General features: G+C 49.2%; 1 protein-coding gene across 4 annotated transcripts in view; it reads right to left on the reverse strand.

The window, feature by feature from the left end:
- Positions 1-21159, reverse strand: part of LOC111859937 (potassium channel subfamily T member 2-like) — an 89107-nt gene that overhangs the window by 12094 nt on the left and 55854 nt on the right. For 2 of the 4 annotated variants that reach the window (XM_072711824.1, XM_072711821.1), the window contains 16 exons: positions 19871-20035; positions 18882-19018; positions 18578-18641; positions 16465-16573; positions 10142-10250; positions 8647-8733; positions 8404-8556; positions 7053-7303; positions 4978-5263; positions 4271-4376; positions 4013-4185; positions 3148-3219; positions 2855-2989; positions 1462-1573; positions 263-364; positions 43-126 (listed from right to left, as the gene is read on the reverse strand). In XM_072711824.1, coding sequence (XP_072567925.1) covers positions 43-126; positions 263-364; positions 1462-1573; positions 2855-2989; positions 3148-3219; positions 4013-4185; positions 4271-4376; positions 4978-5263; positions 7053-7303; positions 8404-8556; positions 8647-8733; positions 10142-10250; positions 16465-16573; positions 18578-18641; positions 18882-19018; positions 19871-20035 — 2145 coding nt within the window. The remainder of the gene's footprint in view (positions 1-42; positions 127-262; positions 365-1461; positions 1574-2854; positions 2990-3147; positions 3220-4012; positions 4186-4270; positions 4377-4977; positions 5264-7052; positions 7304-8403; positions 8557-8646; positions 8734-10141; positions 10251-16464; positions 16574-18577; positions 18642-18881; positions 19019-19870; positions 20036-21159) is intronic. The other 2 variants (XM_072711822.1, XM_072711823.1) reach the window with 2 other exon arrangements.

Here is a 21159-nt window from a genome sequence, read left to right on the forward strand (position 1 = left end):
CCCCACGTGGTTTTTGTGTTTGTGCTTAGTGTAAATACTCACGGCACACAAGAAGCCTGAACCCGGAGTGGAGTCGAGTCCCAGGAGCAGCCGGGTTATGGAGATCATGTAATCCTTCACAAAGGACTGCAGACATGTATGCACACGCAGAGAGAGAGAGAGAGAGAGAGAGAGACAGCGCTGATGCAGCAGCTCCAACCAGCACAATCGCAACACAGCACAAGGACGTGACCTTGGGCACGTCGAGGCAGGACCAGTTTACCTGGTAAAGCAGTGTGTCGAGCATGCTCACACTGAACACCTTCCCCGCAGCGAAGGGCAGCCGGAACATGAAGACCAGGTTGGAGCCTTTCTCTCGCTCCTTCTGTGTGGGAGAATGGTGGAACGGGGTGGGGACAGTGTCAGAGAGGTACACTGTCTCTGAAATGGAGCCAGATCCACGCAAACACTCAACAGCAGGTGGTATTAGGAACGCGTGGCTTCACCGCGTATAACTCAGAGCATCGGCTGTCTATCGCACCAAAAACCATGTGTTTGCAAGGGGCCCCTGAGCAGTCACTACACTAGGGGGCACGGGGCCCCAAAGGGCCCCAGAAACAGCAGCCCCACACCTGGCTAAGAGATGCATGGCCTCAGAAAAAGGGTCTATGCCTGTGACCACAAGCACTCAGCTGAGTGAAAGATGCTGCAAGCCATAGATTTTTAATATATGGAGTAAAACAGGAAAAGGTACAGCTGACGCATGAACACGCACGTTCAGTGAACCTCTCCTGTTTACCTGTCAGGTGGAGCTCTGAAGGTCATGCTGCTTCAACCTATTAACGTCAGCGGCTTGATATCTAATCAGCACAGGACGTATTTTTTTAAATATTTTTATTGCACTTAGGTACACGATACCAGTAAATAGACCAGACACACCTGCATTTAATGCATTAATCTATAGTTTAGTGTTACTCACCTTATAGTAATAGGCCTCAATGCAATGAAGTAATACATATCAAATATTTCAACAACCAACAGAAGTGTTCAATATTTCAGTTTTCTCAAACTTTCCAAAACAGCCTCCTGAAGGAGTTTCCACAAGTTCTGGGCTCAGGTTGGCTACCTTGCTCTTACTCTTCAATCCAACTCATCCCAAACCAGCTCAATGGGGTTTAGGTTGAGGGATTGTGGGGGCCAGGTTTTCTGTCACAACACTCCATCACTTTCTTTGTTCACAATATTAATACAGTTCTTACATAACCTCAAGGTGTACTTAGCGTCATCATCTTGTTGAAAAACAAATGATTTTCAGTAAGTGTGTCCAGACTTATGACTGGTATTCTATTTTGCAGGATAATGGCTGCAGTCCAGAAAATATACAAAAGCAAGTAGCTGTAACTTTATTCTTTCAGGTCCTGCTCATGGTTAATGACACTTTACACCACCTGCTGGTCCTGTGACATAATGTCCAGCACCCACCTTCTCCAGTCTGGAGAGGGCCAGAGAATAGTGGTCCTTCACCTTGAACTGCATGAAGCGCATGTTAGCTGGGTGGGTGAGCTCTGTGATGATGCTGAGGGCAGGGAAGAGCCTGGGAAAAAGAAAGAGATACAGTGAGAAAGGGAGAGACAGGGAAGGGAGGAGAAGGACACAGACGGACAGAAAGAAAGGGACGCAGGGAGACAGAGGGACAGGGAGAGACAGGGAAGGGAGGAGAAGGACACAAGGACATCTTTACTTTTAACATATTTTTAAAGTATATTTTTGTATTTTCAGGACTTGTTTTGTGAACTTATTTTTTGTTTTGTTATCCTTTATTACATATTCTGGAGTAGTGGCAATCTCATTTCACTGCTGGTGTACCAGTACATTCATGCATGTGACAAATAAAAATCTCAAATCTTAAGGATGCTATGCCTGTGATTAGGTCACCAGTCCAAATCCCATGGTCACCATCGGGCCCCTGAGCGAGGCCCCTGAGCGAGGCCCTTAACCCCCCATTGCTGCTGGGACTGTCTGACCCGGCTTTGTCCCTTTGGATAAAGGTGCCTGCTAAATAAGTACAATGTAAAAATGTCCTGGTTGTAGAACTTGCTTGCTGCTGTGTTCACTTGCCTTTTCTGTATTCTGACTGGTGGGATGGAGTGGTGTCTGTGTGAGTCTGGCATTGCTGACTGTCACCTTGTCTTAATGGGATATTGTCAGGGTCAGTGCCCACCTGCCCCTGTCCTTGTGTCTCTTCTCCATGTGTCCAGAAGCCATCGCTGGCCATCCCTTTTGTCGTTTCATTGTCTTTGGCCCTAGCATGTTATTCCTGTTCCTATGACTGCCACATGACTCAATGGGCTGAGTGTGTGGTACAGAGGCTGTAACCCTCTAGTCATGAGTTCAAAGCTGGCCAGGAACCAACCTCAGCTGTTTCATTTAATTATTGGTTTTTCTGTTCTTCCTCGTGTGTATTAGTTCTGTGTTCTCCTTGTGAAGCTTGTGCCTTGTTCCACGTGTTCCTTTATTTTCTATGTGTTGAATTCCTGGTGTGTGATTAGTGTTTCTTGCAGTGTTTGTTGGAGTTTCCCTAAGAAGTAGTACTAAGAAGTTCCATTCACAGCCAACCGGGCGCAGATTCATCAGCCCATTTTAGGCTTCAGTGACCGTTCCCTGTATATGATAAGCTGTTTTAAAAATAAATGCCCTGGATTCATTTGTGAAAAGTGCATGTAAGTCCCTTGATTTTGTACTTAGTAAACAGACACAAAAAGACACTTAATAGACACAAAGAGACAGAAAAAACATACTCTTAAAAATGCATGCACACAAGAAACATTCAATCAAACATACAGTGGCTCAGCTCAATGCAACACTCAAGGCCCACCTAAAGAGAGTCTGGACGTTGACGATGGTCTTGGCATCAGCCATGTAGTCCTCCTCGGCGATCATGGAGCTCTCCTTGTCCACCACCACCATGGTGTCAGCAAATGTGATGCCACAGCGGAGCAGGCTGTCCAGACTGAAGGGCAAGAGGAGGGAGATGTGGGTGGAGATGTGAGGGTCAGAGGCAGGATGGATATGACAGTGGCTACTCAATGACTAACTAGAGAGAGGGCGACTTTGGTGAGAAGTGACTACGAGACACCTGGTCATATCAAGTCTTCATGGGTTGCTTACTTATCAATGGATCCCACGGTGTAGAAGACCATGGGGAAGCAGCAAATGGCCTCCAGGAAGTAGGTCTCAGGCCTGCGAGCAGAGAGACGCCCCACAAAGTCACAGCAGCACTTCCAGGAATTTGACCACTGCTTCTTTAATTTGCACTTGAGGACCAGTGCTTTTGATCTATCTGAATCACAATGAGTTTTATAGGCCACGTAAGTTCACACTTACAAAGCATTTAGCTTGCAATAAACTCACAATCAACACTGAATGGTAAATCGGCTAAAAAAAATCATGAAGCGAGATTGCTTGCTTAGCATGACAGCTTGTTAGGATTAAGGTAGTCTGAGCTAAACACAAGTGAACGAAGATAAAGTCCACTTAAACTGGGGCACCCCAATCTTGACGAGCTATCCAGTTAAGCAAAAAAATCCAGCTTTGTGATACAGGCCCAAGCTCTCTGACTGCTAAGCACTGCGGCAGGGTGCTGACCCAAGCTTTGTATCCGATGGCTTCCGTAAAGTGCCGGGCTCCCAACGTTAAACACTGGGGCCCCTGTAAAGTGTTGCCCCCCCCCCCCTGGATCTGACAGGGTTTCCATGCCCCTACTGCACCCTGATGATAAGCTGTGAGTAACTCACGCTTTTGCCGTGCTTAAGTCATGTATCTAAGTGCATCGTCAGCTAAGGATCAGAAAGGCCACAGCCCAGCACCATTCCCAACATCCAACCCATAATAGTAAACATTGCGTTAAAACACAGTAACATTAACCTTCCTAAATCTGTCTACTCGCACACATAGGTCATGCCTTTCCTGATCACAGAATACTTCATTGGCTAATCCTCCCGAATCCCACCCCATTCCCTGCAGAACCACCCACGGGCTCTCCAGCAGCAGCACAATCGGATTCAGCTCCTTCTTGGGTCTGTAGTATGCCCGCAAGGGCACCAGGAAGTTGTAGAGACCGTTTCCAGCACGCTCTGCCGATACAATGATCAGCTTGTTCTTGAAGCCGTAGGAGCGGGCATCCTCGTAGGGCACGTGGTGGCAGCCCTGCAGGAGACGACGATGAGATTGAGAAGCGATGCCGGTCACCCAGAGGGACCAGCGGGGGAGCGTCTCCGCCAAGGTGCCTCACCTTGTCCAGGCGGAGGCAGCAGAAGGACACCTTGTCCTTCAGCAGGTGGCAGAGTGTGGGCGAGCTGCCGATGTAGGGCGAGTTCAGGGGGTAGCCCTTCACCCACCTGCCACAGAGAGACAGCACGACTGTGACACGGCACCTTCACATCTGTGTGGCCTTTCAGATACCGATGAAAGAAACACCCAGATACCTAAACCTCCCTGAAGAGTGTGTGAGCGGAGGTAGTCTAATGAAATTAAATGCTGCATAATTTGACATTCATAGATGTATGAAACAGATACAAGGGGGAATGTGTTCTTTCAAATATTCTGTCTTGCTGGCCTTGACATTTGAAGATGCACAGAGGTGGAGGCAAAGCTCTGGGTCTGTGCACAGGGTCAGTCACCCATCCAGCATTAGAGCTCTAGATCATTTTGGGCTGTGTGGGGGGATTATAAACAGTGACATTCTGATCACAGGCATAGGTCTAACCTGCTGAGCCACATGCCTTCCCCCACCCAAAATGTTTGTGTCAGAAGTGGTATTTGAACCCAGTCCTCCATGTGAAGGCCAGAATACCCACTGTGCAACGTGACTGTCCTTGCGCCTGATGCCTTAAAATATTCAGCCATCCTGACACCAGCTAGGTCCTTCACCGGTGTGTTACTCAATCTTTCCACACTGTGTCCCCCAATTACTACTGGAACCCCGTTACCCCCACTCACTCGCAATGCCCCGCCCAGCTATGTCCCTCAGCTCCTCCTTTGCTCTCCTCCCCCTCGCCGCCTTCTCCGCTCTCATCCTCCGATTGGTCACTCAGGAGATCCAGGGAGGGGCTGCTGACCCCGTCCACCACTTCCAGGACTGGGCCGATACTCTGCCGTCTCTCCCCTGCCTCCTTGTTGGGTAGCACCAAAGTATTGGTGCCCAGCTTGCTGCCTGCTCCGCCTCCACCTTCCACGCTGTCGGGACTGCTGCCGCTGGAGTCGGGCAGATCCATGGCCACGGTGCCTAACAGGGGGTGGAGGGATGGGAGGAATGATATGAGTACTCTGTATCCATTAGCAATGGGATGAATCACAAGTACTCTGTATCCATTAGCAATGGGATGAATTACAAGTACTCTGCATCCATTAGCAATGGGATGAATTACAAGTACTCTGCATCCATTAGCAATGGGATGAATCACAAGTACTCTGTATCCATTAGCAATGGGATGAATCACAAGTACTCTGCATCCATTAGCAATGGGATGAATTACAAGTACTCTGTATCCATTAGCAATGGGATGAATCACAAGTACTCTGTATCCATTAGCAATGGGATGAATTACAAGTACTCTGCATCCATTAGCAATGGGATGAATTACAAGTACTCTGCATCCATTAGCAATGGGATGAATTACAAGTACTCTGCATCCATTAGCAATGGGATGAATTACAAGTACTCTGCATCCATTAGCAATGGGATGAATCACAAGTACTCTGTATCCATTAGCAATGGGATGAATCACAAGTACTCTGCATCCATTAGCAATGGGATGAATTACAAGTACTCTGTATCCATTAGCAATGTGATGAATCACAAGTACTCTGTATCCATTAGCAATGGGATGAATTACAAGTACTCTGCATCCATTAGCAATGGGATGAATTACAAGTACTCTGCATCCATTAGCAATGGGATGAATCACAAGTACTCTGTATCCATTAGCAATGGGATGAATCACAAGTACTCTGCATCCATTAGCAATGGGATGAATTACAAGTACTCTGTATCCATTAGCAATGGGATGAATCACAAGTACTCTGTATCCATTAGCAATGGGATGAATTACAAGTACTCTGCATCCATTAGCAATGGGATGAATTACAAGTACTCTGCATCCATTAGCAATGGGATGAATTACAAGTACTCTGCATCCATTAGCAATGGGATGAATTACAAGTACTCTGCATCCATTAGCAATGGGATGAATCACAAGTACTCTGTATCCATTAGCAATGGGATGAATCACAAGTACTCTGCATCCATTAGCAATGGGATGAATTACAAGTACTCTGTATCCATTAGCAATGGGATGAATCACAAGTACTCTGTATCCATTAGCAATGGGATGAATTACAAGTACTCTGCATCCATTAGCAATGGGATGAATTACAAGTACTCTGCATCCATTAGCAATGGGATGAATCACAAGTACTCTGTATCCATTAGCAATGGGATGAATCACAAGTACTCTGCATCCATTAGCAATGGGATGAATCACAAGTACTCTGTATCCATTACTAATGGGATCGATCACAAGTTCTCTGTGTCCATTAGCAATGGGATCAATTTCAGCAGAACTGGGCTCTGCTGGTCGACAAAATTCAGTTGCAGTTTAAGCATAAATGCCCACCCACTGATGTAATTTCTGACTGTGTCCATTGTGGGGGGGGGGGGGGGGGGCACAGCTGGGAGAGACTGAATCATAGGCAAATAGCTTTTTCGTATTTTCATCTGACCGATCAGGAATGAAACTGCACCCCTGGTAAAATCACTTACAGACTGAATGTAAAGGTGTCTTCAGAATTATTCACCGCCTAATTCAGTTCCAATTCTTACCAGCAGAGGGAGGACTTGCATCAAAAATGTAATTGGAACTTTATTAGACCCATACAGGGTAATGTTACAGAATGAGCAATTCAGTGCGTTTGCATTTTAAAAATTTGGCAAGCTATTTTAATATTTTAGGTGTTTTGTATTTCTGTATCATTTCATAATAGTGAGAATTAGCTTGTAACTGGGAGGGACTCACCCATGCTGGCGATGATGCTGTGCACAGGGAGGCGTGTCAGGCCGTGGTAGATGGTCTGGGGCACCCCCCCAGAGCCCCTCCCTGGACCTCGTGCAGATTCCCGCTGGCCCCGGACAAAGGCAGAGTTCTCCTCTTTGGAGATGTTGATGTAAAAGCAAGTATCAGAAGAGGTCATGATGTGGCAGGGGCCTGGGTTGAGCAGAATGTTGGCTGTGTCCTTCCTGCGGACCCCAATAAGACACACACCGTACCTGCAACACACACACACACGCACACACACATCAGAGTAGGTTACTGTAAGGACTGTAAGGAGTGTGAGTAACTGAGTGTGACGGTACTGTGGGCTGCGCGTTACTGTCACTGCATTAACCTGAAGGAGTGTGAGTAACTGAGTGTGACGGTACTGTGGGCTGCGCGTTACTGTCACTGCATTAACCTGAAGGAGTGTGAGTAACTGAGTGTGACGGTACTGTGGGCTGCGCGTTACTGTCACTGCATTAACCTGAAGGAGTGTGAGTAACTGAGTGTGACGGTACTGTGGGCTGCGCGTTACTGTCACTGCATTAACCTGAAGGAGTGTGAGTAACTGAGTGTGACGGTACTGTGGGCTGCGCGTTACTGTCACTGCATTAACCTGAAGGAGTGTGAGTAACTGAGTGTGACGGTACTGTGGGCTGCGCGTTACTGTCACTGCATTAACCTGAAGGAGTGTGAGTAACTGAGTGTGACGGTACTGTGGGCTGCGCGTTACTGTCACTGCATTAACCTGAAGGAGTGTGAGTAACTGAGTGTGACGGTACTGTGGGCTGCGCGTTACTGTCACTGCATTAACCTGAAGGAGTGTGAGTAACTGAGTGTGACGGTACTGTGGGCTGCGCGTTACTGTCACTGCATTAACCTGAAGGAGTGTGAGTAACTGAGTGTGACGGTACTGTGGGCTGCGTGTTACTGTCACTGCATTAACCTGAAGGAGTGTGAGTAACTGAGTGTGACGGTACTGTGGGCTGCGTGTTACTGTCACTGCATTAACCTGAAGGAGTGTGAGTAACTGAGTGTGACGGTACTGTGGGCTGCGTGTTACTGTCACTGCATTAACCTGAAGGAGTGTGAGTAACTGAGTGTGACGGTACTGTGGGCTGCGTGTTACTGTCACTGCATTAACCTGAAGGAGTGTGAGTAACTGAGTGTGACGGTACTGTGGGCTGCGTGTTACTGTCACTGCATTAACCTGAAGGAGTGTGAGTAACTGAGTGTGACGGTACCGCATGCTAATCACTCAGTATTAAATGTGTCACTCACACACAGTCCCATTTCACTGTATATGTAAAAGCAGGGGCTTTGGTTTTCTCACTTTTTATGGGCGTGGAAGGATGCGAAGGTAAAGCTCTTGCCCTGGTACTCGCCAAAGAACTTGCTCTCCTCAAGGCGAATGTGGTACACCTCATTGGCTGAGCAGCGGCTGTAGGTGCGTTGCCATTGGTCCACAGAGTTAGCACCACCTTCCCTGAAGAGGGAATCCAAAAATGGATTTAAAGGAAGCTCCATGCCCACGTATCTGCGTGTTACGCTCAGGTGTCTGCGCTCCGGCACTGACCTGCTGAGGGACTGGAAGGCCCCTGGGCGCTGCCGAAACGCCTCCTGAGGTGCTGTCCTGAGGGTAACCGGTACACAGGAACAGCAGCTTGGGGTCAGAGGGAGGCACTGCAGGTCACCTTAGATACTAAATGCAAAAACTGTCGGTGTCTGTGTCTATCTCTGTGTTTCTGTGTCTGTGTGCATCCGTGTCTCTGAGTGAATGTGTGTATCTGTGAATGTGCATGTGTGTGTTTGTGTGTGTGTGTCCGCGTGTATGTTTGTGTGTATCTGCATGTGTGTCTGTATCTCTGTGTTTCCGTGTGTGTGTGTGTCGAGTGTGTCTGATATGTGTGAGTGTGTATGTGCGTGTGTGTCTGTGTCAGTGTCTATGTGTGTCTGTATCTCTGTGTCTCCGTGTGTGTGTGTGTCGAGTGTGTCTGATGTGTGTGAGTGTGTATGTGCGTGTGTGTCTGTGTCAGTGTCTATGTGTGTGTGTGTGTGTGTCGAGTGTGTCTGATGTGTGTGAGTGTGTATGTGCGTGTGTGTCTGTGTCAGTGTCTATGTGTGTGTGTGTGTGTGTCGAGTGTGTCTGTTGTGTGTGAGTGTGTATGTGTGTGTGTGTCTGTGTCAGTGTCTATGTGTGTGTGTGTGTGTGTGTCGAGTGTGTCTGATGTGTGTGAGTGTGTATGTGCGTGTGTGTCTGTGTCAGTGTCTATGTGTGTGTGTGTGTGTGTCGAGTGTGTCTGATGTGTGTGAGTGTGTATGTGCGTGTGTGTCTGTGTCAGTGTCTATGTGTGTGTGTGTGTGTGTCGAGTGTGTCTGATGTGTGTGAGTGTGTATGTGCGTGTGTGTCTGTGTCAGTGTCTATGTGTGTGTGTGTGTGTGTCGAGTGTGTCTGATGTGTGTGAGTGTGTATGTGCGTGTGTGTCTGTGTCAGTGTCTATGTGTGTGTGTGTGTGTGTCGAGTGTGTCTGATGTGTGTGAGTGTGTATGTGCGTGTGTGTCTGTGTCAGTGTCTATGTGTGTGTGTGTGTGTCGAGTGTGTCTGATGTGTGTGAGTGTGTATGTGCGTGTGTGTCTGTGTCAGTGTCTATGTGTGTGTGTGTGTGTCGAGTGTGTCTGATGTGTGTGAGTGTGTATGTGCGTGTGTGTCTGTGTCAGTGTCTATGTGTGTGTGTGTGTGTCGAGTGTGTCTGATGTGTGTGAGTGTGTATGTGCGTGTGTGTCTGTGTCAGTGTCTATGTGTGTGTGTGTGTGTCGAGTGTGTCTGATGTGTGTGAGTGTGTATGTGCGTGTGTGTCTGTGTCAGTGTCTATGTGTGTCTGTATCTCTGTGTCTCCGTGTATGTGTGTGTCGAGTGTGTCTGATGTGTGTGAGTGTGTATGTGCGTGTGTGTCTGTGTCAGTGTCTATGTGTGTGTGTGTGTGTGTGTGTGTGTCGAGTGTGTCTGATGTGTGTGAGTGTGTATGTGCGTGTGTGTCTGTGTCAGTGTCTATGTGTGTGCCTGTACTCACTGCCCCCTAGAGGAATGGATCAGCAGCGTAATGAGCGTGGATGTAGCCGGACACACACAGTTGAGAGCCAGCATGGCATATTTGAACTCCTCCTCGCAAACCACATGATCTATGACCAAATAACAATCACATGTTAATCAAAAGACACAAACAAGCCTTGTACCATCCATGAACATAGCATGCACATGGGCCAGCTATACATAAATAATATAAAAGTCCACACACAGACATCCGTCATATGAAAACATATAAAAGACCAGAGCAGCACCGGTACTGATCTCCGTTTTCAGGGGTACCAGGCTGATGGAGAGCCAGACTAAAGGCAGCACTGACCTCTCTTTGCAGGGAGACCAGGCTGATGGAGGGCCAGACAAAAGGCAGCACAAGCACCGACCTTCCTCCGCAAGGGGACCAGGCTGACTGGAGGACCAGAGTAAAAGCAGCACTGACCTCCCTTTGCAGGGGGACCAGGCTAATGGAAGCACTGACACTGACCTCCCTCCGCAAGGGGACCAGGCTGACTGGAGGACCAGAGTAAAAGCAGCACTGACCTCCCTTTACAGGGGGACTAGGCTGATGAAGGGCCAGACTGAAGGCAGCACTGACCTTCCTCTGCAAGGGGACCAGGCTCACTGGAGGGACAGACTAAAGGCAGCACTAGCACTGACCTTCCTCTGCAAGGGGACCAGGCTCACTTGAGGGACAGACTAAAGGCAGCACTGGTACTGACCTTCCTCTGCAAGGGGACCAGGCTCACTGGAGGGACAGACTAAAGGCAGCACTGGTACTGACCTTCCTCTGCAAGGGGACCAGGCTCACTGGAGGGACAGACTAAAGGCAGCACTGGTACTGACCTTCCTCTGCAAGGGGACCAGGCTCACTGGAGGGACAGACTAAAGGCAGCACTGGTACTGACCTCCCTCCGCAAGGGGACCAAGCTGATGGAGGGCCAGGCTAAAGGAAGCACTGACACTGACCTTCCTCCGCAAGGGGACCAGGCTCACTGGAGGGACAGACTAAAGGCAGCACTGGTACTGACCTCCCTCCGCAAGGGGACCAAGCTGATGGAGGGCCAGGCTAAAGGAAGCACTGACACTGACCTCCCTCTGCAAGGGGACCAGGCTGATGGAGGGCTAGACTAAATGCAGCACTGACCTCCCTCTGCAAGGGGACCAGGCTGATGGAGGGCTAGACTAAATGCAGCACTGACCTCCCTCTGCAAGGGGACCAGGCTGATGGAGGGCTAGACTAAATGCAGCACTGACCTCCCTCTGCAAGGGGACCAGGCTGATGGAGGGCCAGACTAAAGGCAGCACTGACCTCCCTTTGCAGGGAGAACAGGCTGACTAGAGGGCCAGGCTAAAGGCAGCACTGACAGGCCCAAGCATATAGTGAGTATCTGCTGGGAACATCTGGCAGAATCCCCTGTCAGAAGAAGCTTCAACTCCTACCTCTGGCAGAACTTTGCTCATGTCCTGGGGGAGGCGGGGGACATTGAGTCCGAATGGGCTGTAAGGTGGTCGGTGCCTGTCGCGGTGGCAATCCCCGAACCCACTGGTGGACACCAGCGATGAGGGATACCATCAGGCCGAAGAAGGAGTTCTATCGGGCCTTTTTGACCTGTCGGACTCCAGAGGCAGCTGATGAGTACCGGCGGGCTAAGTGGAACGTGGCTTCGGCGGTCACTAAGGCAAAAACTCGGGTGTGGGAGGAGTTTGGCGAGGCCATGGAGAATGACTTCCGGATGGCTTTGAGGAGATTCTGGTCCACCATCCTGTGGCTCAGGGCAGGAAAGTGGGGCAACATCAACAGAGCAGCAGAGCCTGGGGACTTGGGTGTGGACTCCCCTATCTCTAGGGCGGAGGTCGCTCAGGTGGTTAAAAAGCTCTTCAGTGGCCGGGCCCTGGGGGTGGATGAGATCTGCTCAGAGTTCCTGAAGGCTCTGGATATTGCACGGCTGTCCTGGTTGACACACATCTGCAGCATCACGTGAACATCGGGGGCAGTGCCTCTGGATTGGCAGACCTGGTTGGTGGTTCCCCTCTTCAAGAAGGGGGACCGGAGGGTGTGTTCCAACTATAGGGGGATCACACCCCTCAGCCTCCATGGTAAGGTCTATTCGGGGGTTCTGGAGAGGAGGGTCCACCGGATTGTCGAACCTCTGATTCAGGAGGAACAGTGTGGTTTTCGCCCTGGAACAGTGGACCAGCTCTATACTCTCGGCAGGGTCCTGGAGGGTGTGTGGGAGTTTGCCCAACCAGTCTACAGTACATGTGTTTTGTGGACTTGGAGAAGGCATTCGACCGCGTCCCTCGGGGAATCCTGTGGGGAGTGCTCCGGGAGTATGGGGTGCCAGGCTTCCTTATAAGGGCTGTTTGGTCTCTGTACGACTGGTATCAGAGCTTGGTCTGCATTGTCAGCAGTAAGTTGGACTCGTTTTCAGTGAGGGTTGGACTCCACCAGGGCCGCCCTTTGTCACCGATTCTGTTCATAACTTTTATGGACAGAATTTCTAGGTGCAGCCAGGGCGTTGAGGGTGTCCGGTTTGGTAACATCAGGATTAGGTCTCAGCGCCTCCAAATCTGAGACCGGGTCGGGGAAGGAGTCCTTCCCCAAGTGGAGGAGTTTAAGTATCTCAGGCTCTTGTTCACGAGTGAAGGATGGATGGAGCGGGAGATCGACAGGTGGATCAGTGTGCCGTCAGCAGTGATACGGGCGCTGCATCGGTCTGTCATGGTGAAGAAGGAGCTGAGCCAAAAGGAAAAGCTCTTGATTTACTAGTCGATCTACGTTCCTACCCTCACCTATGGTCACGAGCTGTGGGTAGTGACAGAAAGAACAAGGTCGCAAATACAAGCAGCCGAAATGGGTTTCCTCCGCAGCATGGCTAGGCTCTCCCTTAGAGATAGGATGAGAAGCATTGGGAGGGACTCAGAGTAGAGCCGCTGCTCCTCTGCATTGAGAGGAGCCAGATGAGGTGGCTCAGGAATCTGGTCAGGATGCCTCCTGGACGCCTCCCTGGTGAGGTGTGTCGGGCATGTCCCACTGGGAGGAGGCCCCAGGGAAGACCCAGGACACGCTGGAGAGGTTACGTCTCCCGGCTGGCCTGGGAACGCCTCGGGATTCCCCCAGAGGAGCTGGACGAAGTGGCCGGGGAGAGGGAAGTCTGGGTTTCCCTGCTGAGACTGCTGCCCCCGCGACCCGACCCGGAAAAGCAGAAGATGGATGGATAGATGTCACAGGTCAAAAAAAATAAACATTTCCATTTCATTCTTTTTGAAACCGATGGAAACACAGGCAGGTTCTAAAAAGGCACCAAGCAAGAACACACCCAGCACTGGCATCAGCACCGGCTCCGTGTTGGTGGAAACAAGGCATGACCTCCCTTTGCAGGGGGACCAGGCTTGTCTAAAGGCAGCACTGATAATTATATCCCATTGCAGATTAGCTGACCAAGAAATTGCAACCAGCTCCTGAGGACCATTTCTCAAATGCTTAACTTCCACAATTCAGCACCTTGGTCAGCTACTTATCAGCCTGTGTAATGTAGCTGAATATCATGGCTCTAAGGACCAGCAGGGAGGTGGCCATTGTCATAGGGGGATAAGAGGCCAGAGGGGGAGATGGGAGGGGGATATGGGAGGGGGAGACGGGAGGGGGAGACCGGAGGGGGAGACCGGAGGGGGAGGCTGGAGGGGGAGACGGGAGGGGGAGACCGGAGGGGGAGGCCGGAGGGGGAGACCAGAGGAGGAGACCGGAGGGGGAGACGGGAGTGGGAGACCGGAGGGGGAGAACAGAGGGGGAGACCGGAGGGGGAGACCGTAGAGGGAGACCGGAGGGGGAGACGGGAGGGGGAGACTGGAGGATACCACTGACTTACAGAGGAAGGACAGATCTCTGTCGAGTGGCCTCATCAAACCAGTAAACTTTTGGAAGCATGGATAAACACTTTAGTTGTGCTGTGTTTAATTAAATTTGATGGAATAATTACATATTATTTAACAGAAGCTTTTATTATTGGCAAGAATGCAGTATCCATAGTATAATAGAATGTGAGAGTTTTAACTCTAATGTCACAAGGCAGAGTGCAATGTCCCTAATATGACAGAGCACAGTGTAGTAACTCTAATCTCACAGGGCAAAGTACAGTGTCCCTTGTATAATAGAGTACAGAGAAGTAACTTCAGTCTCACAGGGCAGAAGGCAGTGCCTTAAGTATGATAAAGTATAGAGTAGTAACTATAATCTCACAGGGCAGAGTGTAATGTCCCAAGTATGATAAGGTATAGAGTAGTAACTATAATCTCACAGGGCAGAGTGTAATGTCCCAAGTATGATAAGGTATAGAGTGGTAACTGTAAATTCACAGGAAGAAGTATGAGTAGCTTGTATAAGAAACAGTTGTTCCCTTCTTTAGCATATGTAAAACCCTGCACTGCTCCATCCTGAGGTTAAAATGAGTTAAAATATACAAAAACACATCATTGCTGACATGATACGAAACAACTCCCATTCTCACTCCATTCCAGAGAAATCCACCCGGCACCCATACTGCACCAGGAAGAAAGTCTAGTAAGAAATCTAGGATCAATTTAATTGCTGACGTAGGGGGCTAATCTGAAAAATAACTCATTAGCTCTTCATAAACAGCAGTTGTCTCTGGGCTCACAGCGGGACTGAAGGGAGGGAAGCTTGGCCTGCTGCTCTTCTGAAGAGAGAAACCACGTCTCCCTGTGTAACTAAACTTCCAGCAAAGAGCCAGCGGGGATGCCGCAGGAGCCAGATGACCAAAATAACATTCTGCGTTTGGTGTGTTCCTTGTTCCCCCATTGTGTTTCATGTTTTTTGTCTCCGTCCTCAGGGAAAAATGTAGAGACAGCAGTGTTCCGTCATGACCAAACCCTAATGAAAGAAAGGGGCACCAACTAGCTGCATAATCATCAAACTTTTGGGAACTGTGCAGTCTCAAAGCAAGCCCATGCCACCCTCAAACAGAGCCATGTTGTGTAACTTTTGCTTGGTCATATTACAATCTCCACCAATGCATCCGACAGAGCCCGAGTAGGAAAGGCAATGGCCCTCGGCCCCTGTGCATCCGACAGAGCCCGAGTAGGAAAGGCGGCACCCCTGGGCCTCCGTGTGTCCAGCAGAGCCCGAGTAGGAAAGGCGGCACCCCTGGGCCTCCGCGTGTCCAGCAGAGCCCGAGTAGGAAAGGCGGCACCCCTGGGCCTCCGTGTGTCCAGCAGAGCCCGAGTAGGAAAGGCGGCACCCCTGGTCAGTGAGGCCCTGTCGAGAGCAGAAACCCAACTCTTTGCTATGGATAATGTGCTAATTGGGCGGTAATTAGAATAATTGCCTTTGACACTCAAAGTAATGGCTCCTCATGATTCCTGGGAACCGAGGCCCTTCTTAGAAACTATAGGCTGCCAGTGATTTTTTTACAAAGCTAATTAGAATTTCTCTTAATTTGGCAAAATTCACTGGCCTATAAAAAATAATAGAAGGAGATGTGACAGATCTCCTGTACTGAGATAGGAAACGCCTTAGCGTAGTTCTCCCTGTTCATTTCATCCTGGTTACATTACAGGCTCTAGGGACAGCAATGCACTGTAGAGTATGAGGTCAGCATCGGGTCACAGGGTCAGATAAATGTCATGGAAAGGAGGGGGTCTACAAACTCACCCACAACCTCACTGGGTATTTATTAAAGTCGAGAACAGCACCGATCTCTGTTTTCCGTGATAATCATGGTGGGATGTATGCCGAGAACATTTCTTATGGGCTAACACAAACTTGTTTCCAAGACAACGGCTCAGACTCCCCAAAAAAAGTACTTAGGGAGCTATTGTCAATTTCCCGCAGACTTCTTTCAGCATGCAATGTTTATGTCGTTTTGTCCAAGCACTCGTCAACATGGATGCAAATTAATCCAGACACACGCACAGACACACACACACACACACACACACACACACACAGAAAGACTTGTACTCATATCTTTGTGGGGACAATGCATTCATTTCAATGGGCATAATCCTAATCCCAAAAATGACAACCTTAACCCCTGCCCTGCCCTAACCTTAACCATATGTAACCTAATAAAATACAAGACTTTTGACATTTTTCATTTTTTGATTGGAGTCACCGATTTGTATTAAATTGAGGTTATCGCTATGGGGACCAGAAAAATGGACATCACGACGTCAAAATATGGACTTCCCCACAACGTAAGTATACCTGGACAACACACACAGACTCAGACAGACAGTCAGACACACAGGCACACACACACACACACACACACGCACACAAATGGAGCTAACCAGCAAACTTGACATGGAATTTGCTCTCAGGTTTGAGGATCTGGACGTAAAGGGGGCAGTTTGGGGCAAAGTCCTTCACTGCCCAGGCCCTCAGGATGGTCTGGTGGTCCTGAAAATGAAAAATGTGGAGAAAGAAACAGCAAGAAGAACTTACTATTTATTATTCTTAATTATTTTATTTATCATTACAATGTACAAAAAACCAAAACAATGCTTTCACCATTCAGTATATTCAGTTTTGGTTATTTCCTGGCAGAGGCTAATCAACAGGATGTCAGTTACAGTGTGAGGATTGAGTATCAGTGTGATAGTATGGGGGGTTACCGTGTAGGAACTATCAGTGTTACAGTGGAGGGAGTATCAAAATGTTACAGTATGGGGAGTAATAGTGCTACAGTGTCGGGAGTATCAGTATTACACTATGGGGAGTAGTAATTTTACTATATAGGGTTCCTCAATAAGTGGAGTATCAGCAGCAGCAGTGTTTGCCAGCACTCAATTTCTGTATTTCTGAAGGCCCCCGAGGTGTGGGTCCCCACCCTATTGCCCACAAGCAGTCATTAAACTAAATATTAAATGAACATGTTCCTTAATTAGGAGATCCATTTACTTGATAGTAATTTATTTAGTTTTTGAAACATGCTACAACAAACCCACCCCTGGGTATCAGTGTTACAGTGTATGGAGTATCAGTGTTACAGTATTGGGAGTATCATTCTTACAGTGTCCCCATAGTATCAGTGTTACAGTGTATAGAGTATCAGTTTTACAGTGTAGCTAACCTCAAATTTCAATTAAAATTTTTTTAATAATTCATAATAGCTAAAAAAACTTTTAAATAAATAGTAATGTGAATAATAGATGATTACTCCACTGGGAAGATATTATCCAGTGATGGAGCCTGAACTGATGAACCCCCCTCCCAACACAGAGTGCCATGTAGCCAGCAGTCCTGACAGAATCATCCAGTGCGGGATGGTGGCTGATTCTGAAAGCAGGCTAGCTGAGGCTATGAGACCCCCCCCCCCCCCCCCCCCCCTGTGTTTCTGCAAAGACAGGATGAAGCGAGCAGCTGCCGCCCCCACCCCCACTTCCTGTAAGGGCCATATACTCCCATAAACATTAGAGGAGGGGGTACAGAGCTTGCACTGATTACACTGTGTTGCCACACCCACCACAAACCAGCTCAGGGATGCAGTGGGTGATACCTCAGCACCACACTAGTCCAAATGGACCAGTGTGAGATTTTCTGGTGACTGCAGTGCCAATCCTGCCACCAACCCCCAAGTTATTCCCTGTAAGCTGGAGGACCTACTTATAGGGCTGGATGTAGATTAACACCATACCCAGGATGAAGCAGTGGCAGGTTAGGGGCCTTGCTCAAGGGCCCAACGGAGTAGGATCTCTCCCAGCATTCAAACCCAGGACCTTCTGATTTCTGGCATAGATCCCACCACTGCCGAAAAACATTTGAGCTAACTGAAAATTAAACAGCTAAGGCAATTGCTCAGCATGGCAGAGCCCTCGTGGAACTGAGGTGACAGCATTTTTAAATCATTAAAGTAAACAGCTAAAACCCAGCTATTCCTGGAGTGTTACACAACAAACACAGGAAGGAGAAAGCATGACAGAATGGGAGTGAATGAGAAGCAGGATTACCGGATTACACAGGCCTGGTAAATGTGCCTATCTATTCACTCACTATTTCTGGGTCTCCAATGTTTGTGTGGAGCTGTATCACCCCCCCACCCCACCCCACCCCTGCACCCCCAGCCTGTGCAAGACAGTATCCTCTATCATCCAAAAGACGACACTGATTCCTCATCAGAGGCCACTGAGCCTGGCAGAGGGTGGCCCCCGGGAGAGAGAGAGAGAGGGAGAGAGAGAGGGAGAGAGAGGGAGGGAGAGAGAGGGAGGGAGAGAGAGGGAGAGAGAGGGAGGGAGAGAGAGGGAGAGGGAGAGAGAGGGAGTGGAAACAGAGGAGAGGCTGGGCGAGCAGAAAGGGAAGAGAGGAAGCAAGAGAGTGATGGAGTGAAAGCTGACGGTGGGCTAATGACGTCGAGGGTGACATGGTGATGGGGACGGTTCCCATCAAATTGGCGGGGAGACGTACAGCAGCGACGCGGTCGACTTCGAAGCGGTTGCTGAGGATAAAGCAGGCCTCTGCATCGTCCATCCTGTGCATCCGGGGGGGTGGGAGTCCCAAGACAGAAAGCGGTCATGGTTGTGGGGGGGGGATTAAAATGAATCTGGTTAGTAAGAAACAGCCAGAAGATCACATGCAGTATCTCTCCTTTACTGTGACATGTAAGAAACACAAGAGCTTATATTTACGGCAGCATATAATGAAAAGCACATATATGAAGGAGACGTGTCACACCATGCAGCCCCTAATGGGACATGGACCCCCCCCTCACTTGGCTCTCATCAGGTCCTGGTCCTTAAGGGCGGAGCCCTGCAGGTAGATGACCCTCTGCGCCCACAGCGGAATCTGCAGCACCCGGCGAACCTGCACGTCCATCTCAGCCGGGCACAGGATCACCACGTAGTAATCCTGTGAAGCCCAGAGTCACCAGGCACGGGGCCCAGTGTGGTGGGGGGGGTCATTGGGATTACCTGTACTGATTGGCTCAACCTGCCCTACTTGCTGTTCTGCTTTGGCCCCAGATAACCCTGCCCGTGATGTTTACCCTGGGCCCGAGGACTTAAGTACCACCTGTTCACCAACAATAAGCCAGCGCAGTGATTTCTGTGCGTGTCCCTGTCACCCTTCTCTCATAGTGCTCCTCACCCCACCCACTGCAAGTCTGTCCCCAAAGCGGGAAACACCAGCAAATCACCATATATCCTGCATAGCAGGAATGCATATTATACACCGTGTGTGTGTGTCTCTGTGTTTGTGTCTGTGTGTGCGTATGTGCGTGCGTATGTGAGTGTGTGTGTCTCTTGTGTTTGTGCGTGTATGTGTGTCTGTGTCTCTTGTGTGTGTGTCTGTGTGTGTGTCTGTGTCTCTTGTGTGTGTGTGTGTCTGTGTGTGTGTCTGTGTCTCTTGTGTGTGTGTGTCTGTGTGTGTGTGTGCATGTGTGTGTGTCTGTGTGTGTATGTGTCTGTGTGTGTGTGTCTGTGTGTGTGTATGTGTGTGTGTGTGTGTGTGTGTGTCTGTGTGTGTGTGTGTCTGTGTATAGTTTTTATGGAGCTGCACTGTTACAAACTTGTCGTCTAGTCATTCTGTGGTCTTTGAGGAGTGTATGCAAAGGAGAATTTCATTGTACTTAGTACATTATACTCTGCGCACATGACAACATGACAATAAAGCTCTGAACTGAATCACATTGAGGTACAGAATAATGGAGGCTATGAATAATGGAAGGTGGCAGGTGCAGACTGGCGCCCCCTGGAGTATCACCTGCAGGCGGGGGTGTGCGTAGAACTCGTTGAGGAAGTCCATGAGCAGGTCGATCTTCAGGCAGCTGACGCACAGCACCACGTGCTTCTCCGTCTGCGCCCGGTACCGGCTGTAGTTACCGCCTGACTTCTGCCTCTCCATCCAGAGGAAGGCCAGCTGCTCGAACTGGGGGGGCAGGGAGACAGCAGCGGTGTAGCTACCTGGGGGGCCCTGGCGGAAGCTGGGATTCGGCCTGTGTGTACAGCACCTGTGTCGTCTAAGGCAACAGCGCCACAAAACTGAACGGGGTGGGTGGGTGTTTTGGGAAGAAAGGGGAGGAAATGGGCGGGTACTGCACCGACAGATGGAGGTCTATCTGCGTCTGAAGTGGTGATGTTCGGCACCACCTCTGCCCAGCAACAGACTGACAGGCGAATCAACCCTTAACTTTAGAATCAATTAAGAGCAACATGGGGGGTTGGGGGTTACCATGATGACAGAGGGAAAGAGCTGCCTGTGCCAAGGTGGGGGCCCACTACTGGGCGGGGGGGGGGGGATTGTAGAGGGTTCAATTGTGCCAAATGCTGATATAGATTTTTCAGGGAACTGTCACTTTCATGGCTTTCTAGCTCTATGGGGTGAGAACACCTTCTGTGACCCGACATCCACCCGCAGCCCCCAGCCTACACCCGAGGGACACCACACCATGCCAAGATAACCCAGAAGCCCAAACTTGCATGCCAAGATAACCCAGAAGCCCAAACTTGCATGCCAAGATAACCCAGAAGCCCAAACTTGCATGCCAAGATAACCCAGAAGCCCAAACTTGCATGCCAAGATAACCCAGAAGCCCAAACTTGTATGCCAAGATAACCCAGAAGCCCAAACTTGCATGCCAAGATAACCCAGAAGCCCAAACTTGCATGCCAAGATAACCCAGAAGCCCAAACTTGCATGACAAGATAACCCAGAAGCCCAAACTTGCATGCCAAGATAACCCAGAAGCCCAAACTTGTATGCCAAGATAACCCAGAAGCCCAAACTTGCATGCCAAGATAACCCAGAAGCCCAAACTTGCATGCCAAGATAACCCAGAAGCCCAAACTTGCATGCCAAGATAACCCAGAAGCCCAAACTTGCATTTCGGTCCTAGAACAACATTCAGCTAATCCCTTAAAAAATCTGAAAAAGATTATAATTATTTTACTATTATTAATAATAATTATTATTATTATAATTTTCACTGCTTGCTTTGAGGCTTTTATTTAAAAATTATATACTTTGGAGATAACACATTTTGAGCATTGTTT

The sequence above is a fragment of the Paramormyrops kingsleyae genome, chromosome 5, assembly GCF_048594095.1.
Source record: "Paramormyrops kingsleyae isolate MSU_618 chromosome 5, PKINGS_0.4, whole genome shotgun sequence".
Classification (NCBI taxonomy): domain Eukaryota; kingdom Metazoa; phylum Chordata; class Actinopteri; order Osteoglossiformes; family Mormyridae; genus Paramormyrops; species Paramormyrops kingsleyae.